The 13,028-nt window shown below is 40.7% G+C and overlaps 1 protein-coding gene across 1 annotated transcript; it reads left to right on the forward strand.

The window, feature by feature from the left end:
* The first annotated feature begins 11,003 nt into the window (after nucleotides 1-11,003).
* On the forward strand, nucleotides 11,004-12,731 carry LOC138854507 (golgin subfamily A member 6-like protein 1). Its single transcript, XM_070098247.1, has 2 exons — nucleotides 11,004-11,180; nucleotides 11,211-12,731. Exon 2 carries the CDS (start codon nucleotides 11,372-11,374, stop codon nucleotides 12,503-12,505), a length of 1,134 nt encoding a protein of 377 aa, XP_069954348.1. The 5' UTR covers nucleotides 11,004-11,180; nucleotides 11,211-11,371; the 3' UTR covers nucleotides 12,506-12,731.
* The last annotated feature ends 297 nt before the right edge of the window (nucleotides 12,732-13,028 follow it).

Here is a 13,028-nt window from a genome sequence, read left to right on the forward strand (position 1 = left end):
GAGAGCAGGATGGAGGGGGGAGGAGAGCAGTGATGGAGGGGGGGGGGAGTAGGGGGGGAAAAGGGGGGGGGAGGGTGGGAGGGGGGGGGAGGCAGTGATGGAGGTGGGGGAAAAAGAAAGCAGGATGGAGGGGGGGGGGAGAAAGTGATGGAGGGTGGAGGAGTACAGGATGGAGGGTGGGGGGGAGAAAGATGGAGGTGGGGAGAAAGGGGAGGAGGGTGAGAGAAAAAAGTGATGAGGTGGAGGGAAAGTGATGGGGGGAGGGAGATAGTGGGAAGGGAGCAGGGGGTTTTCAGGATACAAAACATTAAAGAATTATCATACATGGGAAATTTTGGGGGAAAACCCTAGAAACAAAAAAGCAAGATGACTTATTTCCATTGGGGTTTTTTATTTTATTATTATAATAAAAATTTATAAATTTTTTATTCATAAGAAGATAACATTTATTACATACAAAAAAGACTATCAAAACCCGAGGTCATAAGATACACAAACGAGGTCTTTTTTGGGAATAAAAAATTTAAGATGTTAGCTAAAAAATAGAAAATCATTCCCCCCCTTTCTGTAGCAATTCATCAGAACCTTTATTTTCGAATTTACAGACCTTTTTGAATGGGGGGGAGCTTTTCCATCTTTTTAGGTACAAAAAAGGGAAGCCGCAAGACTGGGGGCCCAAAAAGTTGTGTTTTCCCCCCCTAGTACTAGATTGTTTTTCCCCAACCGAAAAATTGACAGCAAGATATTCGGGACACTTTTTGGAGAAATTTTTTAAAACATGATTTAGTTTGTTGTTTTTTCTCAAATTCGATACCCAACTGCTGAAATTTCATCCTGGCTATGTTCTCTTTGGCCCCAGCCCCAGGATAATTTGTTTTTGTTCTGGGTGATTTGATCTATCTTCATTTTTTTTGTCGGGGCAGAGTACCAAGAAGAGCAAGGTAACCATATGGCATTAAAAGGGGGTTAGAAAAGGCCCCGGAGCCTGTAGGAGAACCTTGTCAAAAGGGAAACCCCCAACCCGGGCCTTTACTACACTTTTCCCCATCACCCTCCTGAATGCTGGGGGGGGCCCCAAATTTTTTACTGAAAACCAAAGATGGGCTCCCAACAATTAAAATTTTATTCCTTCTCAGTTTATGTTTCGCCAAAGAGAATCTTCAGTTTTTGTGTAAAGTTTTTTTTCACAACCATTTGTTTTGGGGACTCCAGTTCCAGGAAAACTTTAGAATTCGGGTTTACCTGACACAACAGAGACCCACTATCAGAGGAGTTTCACTTGAATGAAGGGATAATAAATAAGAATAATAAGGACCCAGAATACACCGGGGAACCCCACATGTTATCGGCAGGGTTCTATTTGTTTTTTGATTTTGATATTTGTCTCCTGTTGCTAAGGAACTTAAACCAGCTACGAACCTATACTGATGTTAATTTTATTAATAAAAGTTTGAATACAGCCTTTGAATTAAGGTTATACACCATATTTCCCTACTTTAGCCTGGTAATCCATCAGATTAATAAGGGGGGTTTTTGGAGTGGGTTTTTTAAAACCCCCGGATTGATAGCTAGGGAAAATTTTTGTCTTTTAAGGTACTTAACTTGAGAATAATGCCCTTCTAAAATTTTTTTAGATATTAACTATATACTAACAGGCCTGTAGGGGTACATCAGACCAAATTTTTCTTTAAGATGGGAAATTTTGGTCCCCTTAAACCCCATCGGGTAGGGTATTAGGGGATTAAAATTTTTTAGGGGAAAGGATTGAAGTTCAGAAGACCATCTTTTGGAAACTAGAGGGGATGTTACATTTCCCTTTTATTTGGGGTTCTTTGTTTTTTTTGGAATAAAGCGAGATACTTTATAGTTGACAACTTTTTGGGTTCCCCCATTGGATAGAGGGAAACTTACTTTTAAAAAGTTTTTGATGAGCGGGTAGTTTATTATATGTTGATGCAAAGAGGAGATAAATTTAAAGCTTTTTCACCCAAAATGATGATACTAAAATGTTTTGTTGTTAGGCTTTTTTTGGGAGCTTTCTTTTCAATTTTTGAGTAGCCTTTTTCCTTTTCTCCTTTTTTTGTTTCACTCTTTCTCACCCTTTTTAAATTTATTTAGGTAATATCCTGTCTGTTTGCTTTAAACTTTAAGCTTTTTAATTTTATTATTATCTAGTATTCATCCAGGGGTTGTTCGTTTAATCCCAACTCTTTAAATTGTATTACAATGATGGAGATGGAGGAGAGAGAGATGGGGGGGTGGAGGGGGAAAGGGGGGGGAAACAGGGGAGGAGTATTGATGAGTAGCAGTGAGGGGGTGGGGGGGGTGTGCAGGAGGAGGGTGGGGGGGAGAGCAGGATGGGGTTGGGGGGAAGGAGGGGAGTAGGGGGGAGTAAGGGTGGAGGGTGGAGGAAAAGTGATGGGGAGGGGGGGAGAGCAGGGTGGAGAGGGGAAAAAGGAGGAGGGGGGGAGGAGAGAGGAGGGGGGGAAAGGGGGGAGGAGGGGGGGGAAGGGATGGAGGGGGGGGAGGACAGTGAGGGGGGGAAGAGCAGGGTGGGGGGGGAGGGAAAAAGGATGGAGAGGGAGAAACAGGGTGGAGGGTGGAGGGGGAAAGGAAGTATGGGGGCACATGGAGGGTGGGGGGGAAAAAGGATGGGGGGGTGGGGGGTGGGGCAGTGATGGAGGTGGGGGGGAAAAAGTGATATATGAGGAGTAAGTGATGGGGGGTGGGGGGGAGGAGGGAAAGGGGGGAGAAAAGTGATGGAGGGGGGTAAGGGTGGGGGGGGAAAAAGGGGTGGAGGGGGGAGGGAGAGGATGGAGTATGGGGGGGAGTAGCAGTGATGGAGGGTGGGGGGAGAGTGATGGAGGGTGGAGGAGAACAGGATGGGGAGGGGTTGTTTTTTTGTTTAGGATTGTTTTTGGGTTTGCAGAAACAAGGGAAAAACCCGCTTTACTTGCTGGGAAACAATGAATCCCTTTTTAAACCCCGAAATTTTAGAGGGAAATTGGGGGGCCCCAAACAATTACTTTTGATTTAATGGGAAAAGATAGTAGGGTAACTAGTCAGCCCCGATTTTGATTACAGATTACGATGGGCTTAGAGAAACTTATCACTGTTGACTAAAAAAGAGATTTTTCAATATGACAGTTTTCTGAAAATAACTGTCAAAAACGTTTATCCCCTATAAAGAAATTAGATCAAATAGAAAAACCCCAAAATAATAATAGGCCAAATATCTACTGAGTGAAAGGAATTTTTAGGGTACAGAATAGGTGAGGGTCATCTTAGAACGATATTGACATTAAGAGGGACATTAAAAAGAGGATAAGAAAGCTAAAAGGGACTATGAAATTAATGTTGCTAGGATTCTGAAACTAACCCAAAAGTTTTTCCAGGTATATAGAATCAAAGTTAGAGATAGGATAGGTCCCTAAAAATAACTATGGGCATCTTACTGACAAAGAGAATGAAATGTGCTGATTTTAAATAATTATTTTCTCCAGTTTTTACACAGGAAGACACTAACAATATTCCAGTAATTAATTATAGTGATGAAGAAGATAAATTAGTAACATCACAGTCACTAGTGAAATGGTTGTGAAGAGATAGACAGACTGAAGCAAAATAAGTCGGGTCCTGATGAGGTTTTTTCAAGGGTTCTAAGGAATGCAAATGGAACTCGAACCATTAACTAATATTTTTAATTTATCTCTTCAAACAGGTGTAGTGTCTGATATGTGGAAGATAGCTAATGTAATTCCTATTTTTAAACAGGGACAAGTCGTTACGCAAATTACTGCCCAATAAGCCTGACCTCAATTGTAGGCAAATTACTAGAGTCAATTATAGCTGAGATTATAAGAAGCCATCTCTGATAAGCATACCTTGATTAATGATACTCAGCATGATCTGCCAAGAGGCCGGTCTTGTCTAACTAATTTATTAACTTTCTTCAGTAAAGCTTTGAGGCTGTTGACCATGATAAAGAATTTGATATTATTTACTTAGATTTTAGTAAGGCTTTGATAGATTTCCGCACCATAGACTGTTAAAGAAAGTGGCAGCTCATGGCATTGAAAGTGCTCTGGGGATCGAGTCATGGCTCAGACGGGAAGGAGAGTGTCCAAAATGGGTTAAACTGAGGGGGGATCTGTACAAATGGCGTTCCACAGGATCAGTCTTGCCGTTGTTGTTTAAAATTTATATATCAATGATCTTGATGAGGGAATTACTAGTGATATGAGCAAATTCCGATGACACGAAGATAGGTAGGATAATTGATTCAAACGTAGATGTTAGGGAACTTCGAGGATTTAGACAAACTCTATTCTTGGTCAGAAAAGTGGCAGATGAACAATGTAGATAAATGCAAGGTTCTGAAGCTGGGGAGTGCCCAAAACCCTCAGCACTTATAAGTTAAATAATGTAGAACTTAGCCATACAGATTGGGTAAAGGACTTGGGGTTATGGAAACAGCAACCTTAAAACCAAGACAGCAATGCCTGCATATAAGGCAAATAGATTACTGGGATTTATATCAAGAAGTGTACAAAGAAGTCCAGAGGTCATACTGCAGCTTTATACATCATTAGTAAGGCCTCACCTAGATTATGCACAACGGGTTCCATATTACAGAATGGACATAAATTGTTAAAAAAAATTTCACGAGGATATAAATTAATACATAGCATTAGAAATCTTCCTTATGAAGAAAGATTGAAGACTTTGTTCATTCACTTGTTAGACGTAAAAAATGAGGGAACTTGATCGAAGGTATAAGTGGGAAGATAGGTATTAATAAAGGGATATTAAAAAGGTCTTAATTCTCAAGAGAGAACCTAGAATGGATTTAAATTAGATGTTTAGATTTAGAAAGGACATAGGAAAGTATTGGTTTGAAATAGGAAGTTTATGAGGAAAAAGCTACTAGTTGGGTTATTGAGGCTAGGGCTTTAAGGGTTTTTTCAAATTTAGTGGATAAGACATGAGCGGGGGGGTTGGGTTTGAGGGACTTTCACATCAGAGCTTATTTATTGGGGGCATTGAAAATTCTGTCAAATGTTGTTAGTGGCATGAATTGTAAGACCCGTTGTATGGGCCAACAGGCCTGCTGCAGTGTTCCCCATTTCTTATGTTCTTTTGAAAAAAATTTAGTCATCCTACGCTGAATGTTTTCTAACAATTATGTCCATTCTGTAATATGGAGACCAGAATTGATGAATAATTAGTGAGGCCTACTAATGATGTATAAGCCAGAATGACCTCTGGGCTTTGTTTCTTACACTTCTTGATATAAACCCAGCACCCCCTTTACCTTATTATGTACGCTAGCATTGCTGTCTTGGTTGTTGCTGTCACCAAACCTCCAAGTCCTTTCTGGGAATCTATAAGTTTTACATCATTTAACTTATAAGTACCATGTTGGGCACTCCGAGCTTTAGAACGTTGATTTATCTACATTAAACTGCATCTGCCACTTTCTGACCAAGAATAGAGTTTGTTTAAATCCTCCAAATTCCATAAACATCTATGTTTGAATCAATTATCCACCTATCTTTGTCATCGAATTTGTCGATATCACTAGTGAATTCCTCATCAAGATCAAATTGATATTAAATTTTAAACAAAACGGCCAAGATGATCCCCTGTGGAACGCCACTTGTTACAGATCCCGCCTCGGATTTAACCCCATTTATGGACACTCTCTGCTTCCGTTGGGGCCGACTGATCCCGAGAACCTTTTCCCAATGCCATGAGCTGCCACTTTCTTTTCAGTCATGGTGGGAACTCATCAAAAGCCTTACTAAAACGGAAACAATATCAAATTTTATCGTGGTCAACAGCCTCAAAAGCTTTACTGAAGAAAGTAATAAATTAGACAAGACCGGTTTTTGTGAATCCATGCTGAGTATCAAAATCAAGTTGTTATCGAAGGGTTTTAAATCTCAGCTATAATTGATTTAGTAATTTGCTTCAAAGGTCAGGCTTATTGGAATTTAAAAGATTGTCCCCTTTTTTAAAAAAATAGGAATTTACATTACCATTTTCCCCAATATCAGAATAACCGTTTAAGAGAAAATTAAAAATTTTAGTTAATGGTTCACAGAGTTCCATTTTTTTCCTTAAGAACCCTTAAAAAACCTCATCGGGCCCCGGGACTTTTTTGTTCAGTCTGTTATCTGCCACAACCTTTTCATGTGACGGGGATTTTACATAATTTTTTCTTCAGCCCATAAAATTATAATATTTTTTGGGGTTTTCCCCTTTTAAAACAGAGAAAATAATTATTTAAACGAAATTTCATTCTTTTTTAAGAAGATGCCCATAGTTATTTTTGGACCTATCTTATTCTAACTTTTTTATATAGACTAAAAAACTTTTTTGTTTTGAATTGCAATTTAATTTCATAGCCCCTTTAGTTTTTTTATCCTTTTTAATGTCCTCTTGTCAATATATGATTCATAAGATCCCCTTTCACCTTTTTTTGATACGCCAAAAACCCTTTCTTATCCCCCTAGATATTTGACCCATTATCACCCTTTTTTGGGTAATTTCTATTTGATCTAATTTTTTTAGGGGGATAAAGTTTTTTGTTTCATATATGTTCAGAAAACTTATTGATAGCTTTCGTTACCCCCAGAAACAGATGAAGGGTTTCAAACCCCACAATCTGCAATCGAAAATGGGGTAAGGTTTTTTACATCGATTTTTCAATCAAATTAAATTTTTTCGCAAACCCCAGTTCCTCTGAAATGTTAAATTATTAAAAGGTTTCAGTTTGCCAGAAAATCAACCCCAGGTTTTTTCCCTTTTAGGTTCTGCAAAAACTTTTTTAAAAACAACTGAACTTTTAAGAAGTCTAATTCTAAATTCCCAGCCAAAAATTCAACAATATGACTAAAGAAAGTTTCAAAATTTAAATAAAAAAAAAAAAGGCACAATAATGACGGGGGTCCCAAAAATAACCCCCCCAATGAGGAAGTTTGAGGGTTTGGTCCGATTGGGGACCATTGACAAAGTCACACTAACAGGGGTAAGGGGTTTTCAAAAAGAATTATGGGTTTTTGGGGTTAAAAATTTTCCCCTCCCATAGTAGCCCCTTTTCCCCTATCTAAGTTTGGGGGTTTATCACTCCTGAAATCATTTTTTCTGCTCTAAAAATTCATCCAAACAGACTTTTGTATGTTTATTCAGATTTAAATACCCTTTTTAGAAACATTTTTGGATCCGACATAAAACCACCCCCCCCCCTTCCGATACTTATCTATCACGGGGAAAATTTTAAAAACTTGAATGGAATTCCGGCATGTCCGATTTTTTTAAATTTAAAAAACCACGTCCAGTTAAGGCAAATACATAAATGTTACCTGCACTAGCAACTAACTCAACTGTCCACTTATTCCTAGCACACAGCATTAGCAAAATAAAATTGAAAGACTCACCTTTCTTTCCCCCTTCCTGCTATTTCGTTTTCACTAAACCCTATTACTGTCCTTTACCCAATGTCAGGGTTTTCAAAATCTACCCCGTTCTGCTTTACTAGTTCCCAGAACTAATTAAATTTTCACACTGGGATTCACTGTTTTCTCCAAAACCATACCATAATTATTCCTAGTTTAAAATCCAACAGCCCCCTCCACGAGCCCGTGCTCCCACCCCCGACCAGATAAAAGAACCCCATCCTGGATAAGTATTTCTCATAAAAAGGTCCACAATAATGTTACCATTTTCCAAGATTTGTCCGCGCAATTGAACCTTGCCCCGACAACCATTCTTTCCCAAACCCTCCTTGGAAAAACCTATGACAGGGGTTTCCCACCCCTTCCCCCCAATTTTTCATTGGACCATACCCTAATAGGGTTTTATCCCCTCGCAACACGTTGCCCCCCAGACTGAGGATAAAGGATGGCCTCCAACCCCCATGATTATCCAGAGGGAACAAATCCTCCCCTCCTAGCCCTAGAAAGCAAAATCTTCCCACTCCCGTCCTTCAAGAGAACGCCCTTTTCAAAACCAACTTTTCTATCCCAACAAAAAATATTCTTACCTTCCTTGGTGTCGTTCCCCGGGGTTCCCAGGGTGACCCATTCGCCGGGGGGAGAGAATGTTGATGTTTCCAAACAGTTTCCAGGGAGTTCTTTCTTCCTGTTTTCCCCCTTTTCCCTTGTCCCCGATCGTCAACTTTGTTCCCGCGTCCAGCCACGACCAGCCCTTTACCCGAGGGGTTTAAACAGGGGGTCCAAATTTCTTTTTTCTGGTCATGCCAATCAACTTCCCCTCCCAACTTTTTCGGGAAAATTTTAGGGGGCATCTTTCTTTAATTCAGAGGGAAACAGGTCTTCCCAAAAGCTGGACACGTACCATCTTCAAGAGGTTAATATTACAGTGTGTTCTGCTGTGTCAACAGTGACTGTCGTGGGAGGAGCACGAGCCTAATATTTGCTCCACAACTTGTGGAACAGTGGGGGACCACGAAGCTAATATTTGTTGAGGCAGCCTCGGTGGTGGGTCCTGAAGCCTCAAATGATCATTCCCTCCAACCCAGGAAGGCTTTGTTGACCTGGCTCGCTATATTACAGTTGTTAATGTGATTATTTTGGACGTCTGGCCCAGAGATAAGGAAGATAGGCAGCATGATGGTGGTGCTGATGATGGTGGTGTTGATGGTGGTGGTGGTAGTAATGGTGGTGGTAATGGTGTTAGTTAATATAATCAATAATATTATATATATATATATAATATATATATATATATATATATATATATATATATATATGTAAATATGTGTATATATATATTTTTTTCAACAAACCGGCCGTATCCCGCCAAGGCAGGGTGGCCCAAAAAGAAAAACGAAAGTTTCTCTTTTTAAATTTAGTAATTTATACGGGAGAATTGGTTACTAGCCTTTTGCTCCCGGCATTTTAGTTGCCTCTTACAATACGCATGGCTTATGGAGGAAGAATTCTGCTCCACTTCCCCGTGGAGAAAAGAGGAAATAAACAAGAACAAGAACTAGAAAGAAAATAGAAGAAAACCCAGAGGGATATATATATATATATATATATATATATATATATATATATATATATATATATATATATATATATATATATATATATTTTTTTTTTTTTTTCAACAAGTCGGTCGTCTCCCACCGAGGCAGGGTGACCCAAAAAAGAAAAAAAATTCCCGAAAAGAAAATACTTTCATCATCATTCAACACTTTCACCACACTCACACATTATCACTGCTTTTGCAGAGGTGCTCAGAATACAACAGTTTAGAAGCATATACGTATAAAGATACACAACATATCCCTCCAAACTGCCAATATCCCAAACCACTCCTTTAAAGTGCAGGCATTGTACTTCCCATTTCCAGGACTCAAGTCCGACTATATGAAAATAACCGGTTTCCCTGAATCCCTTCACTAAATATTACCCTGCTCACACTCCAACAGATCGTCAGGTCCCAAGTATCATTCGTCTCCATTCACTCCTATCTAACACGCTCATGCACGCTTGCTGGAAGTCCAAGCCCCTCGCCCACAAAACCTCCTTTACCCCCACTTTCCAACCCTTTCGAGGACGACCCCTACTCCTCTTTCCTTCCCCTATAGATTTATATGCTTTCCATGTCATTCTACTTTGATCCATTCTCTCTAAATGACCAAACCACCTCAACAACCCCTCTTCTGCCCTCTGACTAATGCTTTTATTAACTCCACACCTTCTCCTAATTTCCACACTCCGAATTTTCTGCATAATATTTACACCACACATTGCCCTTAAACAGGACATCTCCACTGCCTCCAACCGTCTCCTCGCTGCTGCATTTACCACCCAAGCTTCACACCCATATAAGAGTGTTGGTACTACTATACTTTCATACATTCCCTTCTTTGCCTCCATAGATAACGTTTTTTTGACTCCACATACACCTCAACGCACCACTCACCTTTTCCAACTTACCACCTATTCCATATACTTGCAACATCTGCCACATTGCTCCTCTATCCACTCTATCATATGCCTTTTCTAAATCCATAAATGCAATAAAAACTTCCCTACCTTTATCTAAATACTGTTCACATATATGCTTCAATGTAAACACTTGATCTACACATCCCCTACCCACTCTGAAACCTCCTTGCTCATCCGCAATCCTACATTCTGTCTTACCTCTAATTCCTTCAACTGGAAATATATTAAGATAAAAACAGTTGAACCACATTTGTTCAAGTATTGTATTTACAACAAGAAAATGTTTGTATGGGCGAAACATCATCCGTGTTCCTTCAGTCATTGCAGCTGATGTTTTTATATAGTGTTCTGTATAGTGGCGAAACATCATCTGTGTTCAGCTTCAGTCACTGTAGCTGATGATTTTATATTGTGTTCTGTATAGTGGCGAAACATCATCTGTGTTCAGCTTCATTCACAGTAGTTGATGTTTTTATGTTGTGTTCTGTATAGTGGCGAAACATCATCTGTGTTCAGCTTCAGTCACTGTAGCTGATGTTTTTATATTGTGTTCTGTATAGTGGCGAAACATCATCTGTGTTCAGCTTCAGTCACTGTAGTTGATGTTTTTATATTGTGTTCTGTATAGTGGCGAAACATCATCTGTGTTCAGCTTCAGTCACTGTAGCTGATGTTTTTATGTTGTGTTCTGTATAGTGGCGAAACATCATCTGTGTTCAGCTTCAGTCACTGTAGTTAATGTTTTTATATTGTGTTCTGTATAGTGGCGAAACATCATCCGTGTTCAGCTTCAGTCACTGTAGCTGATGTTTTTATATTGTGTTCTGTATAGTGGCGAAACATCATCCGTGTTCAGCTTCAGTCACTGAAGCTGATGTTTTTATACTGTGTGTTATGTATCTCAATAAAGAAAAATGAATTTAAAAATTATTATAATTTGTTGTATTTTAGTAACGTGTGTCCTGCCAGTCGCTGAGACTGGTAAGAGACGGTCTCGGGGCCACAGACGTAGTGACGTCCTTGTTGAAGGCAAGGACCAGAGCCCAAGAGCTCGAGTTGACCTCCAACACACGGACTATTATGGCCTCCTGGAGGCTGAGATACTGAGACGTCAGGCAGACGGTCCTGACGTTGAAGTAACTCGTGAAGACCTTCCTGAAGGAGGTCACCCGCGATATGACGGTGCTGAAGGAGGTCACCCGCAACATGACGGTGCTGAGGGAGGTCACCCGCGACAGCACGATGCCGAGGACTCCGCTCACCCTCGACAGCACAGTGCTAAGAAGGTCAATCACGGCGCCCTCAAGGATCAACTGTACAACTTGCAGGTCCTCCTTGAAGAGTCCCGGCGCCAGGAACGTCAGTCTAAAGAGTAATACAACGAGATGGAGAGTATCTCTCAGGAGTGTTCTCAGGCAGTACCCGAGGCTGCTCTGCTCTTGCAACAGGAACGCAGAAAGACTGAGGAGCTGAGAGCTCTAGCTGATGCTAAAGCTCTTGAGCTGAGAGCTCTTCAAGAAACCCATGAGAGCCTCAAACGCAAACATGGCAAAGCGAATGCTCGTGTGAAGAAATGGGACCGAAAAACCTCTAATTTGGTAAAGGCTCGTAACGAGGTTGAACACAATTATAATAACTTACAAGAAGAGCATGAACGGCAGCTGAAAGCTTATCAAGAGCTCCTTCAGTCGCACAAAAAGGAAAGGAAACAGAAGAAGGAACTTAAAGAAAAGTACAAAAAACATCTCCGTCGAAACAGAAACATTGTCGAACACAGTGACAAACACCGAAGTTTAAACAATGAACTGGAGGAAAAAATTAAAGATTTAGAAAAGAAATTGAACGAGAAACACAGTCAGTTTGAGGCGCTCCGCGGTGATCATAATGAGCTTAAAAACGAACATCGAAATGTTAAGCGAATCGCAGAAGAAAGAAAGAAGGAAAATTTCAAACTGGCTGAGCCTCGCAATCAAGCTATGTACAGATATGACGTCCTTCTCAAGGAACACAAGAAGGAGCGTAAGGTGTACGACAAGGCTTCACGTAAACACGAAACACTCAGTCATAGTAACGATCTAATGGAGCATAATCTGGAGAACCTACAGAAAATGTTAGATGAGAAAGATCGCGAGGAGAAGGAGTATCTAGCAGTACTCAAGAGCAAGAAAGAAAAGTATAACGAACTAGACAAAACTCGCGCTAATCATCACATGCGGGAACGTCAGTGGCTTCGAGCAGTCACTAAGTTCAAGGAAGAAGCAAATGGTCTGTATAATCAGCTGAAGCGTTACCGGTCGCTAACGGAGGAGAGAGAGAGAGAACTTCACAATCACTATAATACACTCGCAGACAAAGATGAGAAGATTGGGTCCTTAACCAAAGAGTTGGAAGCCGTGAGACTGTCAGTAGCTGACAGTCAGCAAGATCATAGCCAGTGTCAGCGGGAATATCAAAATTTAAACCTAAAGTACCGTCGCGCACTCCATATCAATGATTACCTTAAATCTTCACCCCACTGACCCTTGTACCGGTGTATGTTCCAGTGTGTGGACCGTTGTGTTCCAGTGTGTGGACCGTTGTGGACCGTCCAGTGTGTGGACCGTTGTGCTCCAGTGTGTGGACCGTTGTGTTCCAGTGTGTGGACCAATGTGCTCCAGTGTGTGGACCGTTGTGCTCCAGTGTGTGGGTGGATCGTTGGGTTTCAGTGTGAGGACCGTAGTGTTCCAGACTGGGACTCATTTTCTTGATGCTGCGCGTCAAGTCTCCCGGTGTAGGCCTCCTCCTGCGTGCAATTCACGATGGAGGGTAGAGTTTTAACCCATGGTAATGTGGAGCAGGGACGGATTTTCCCGGTCTTCTACAGTCACCATTTACAACACTTCAAATAACGTCTGTAAATTGATAAATCCCCTGGCAGGCGAAACGTCTTGGTAATAAGGATACCTAGGTGTTGCACATGTGCTATCAATACACACACATAGATACACGTACATATTTTTTTATTTAAGTTATCCTGACATTTACGATATATCTTTTGTATCG

This window comes from Cherax quadricarinatus, chromosome 61 (assembly GCF_038502225.1).
Source record: "Cherax quadricarinatus isolate ZL_2023a chromosome 61, ASM3850222v1, whole genome shotgun sequence".
NCBI lineage: Eukaryota > Metazoa > Arthropoda > Malacostraca > Decapoda > Parastacidae > Cherax > Cherax quadricarinatus.

Excerpts from the sequence above, each read along its gene's own strand:
- LOC138854507 (XM_070098247.1), top strand. The coding sequence starts at position 11,372 with ATGGAGAGTATCTCTCAGGAGTGTTCTCAGGCAGTACCCGAGGCTGCT.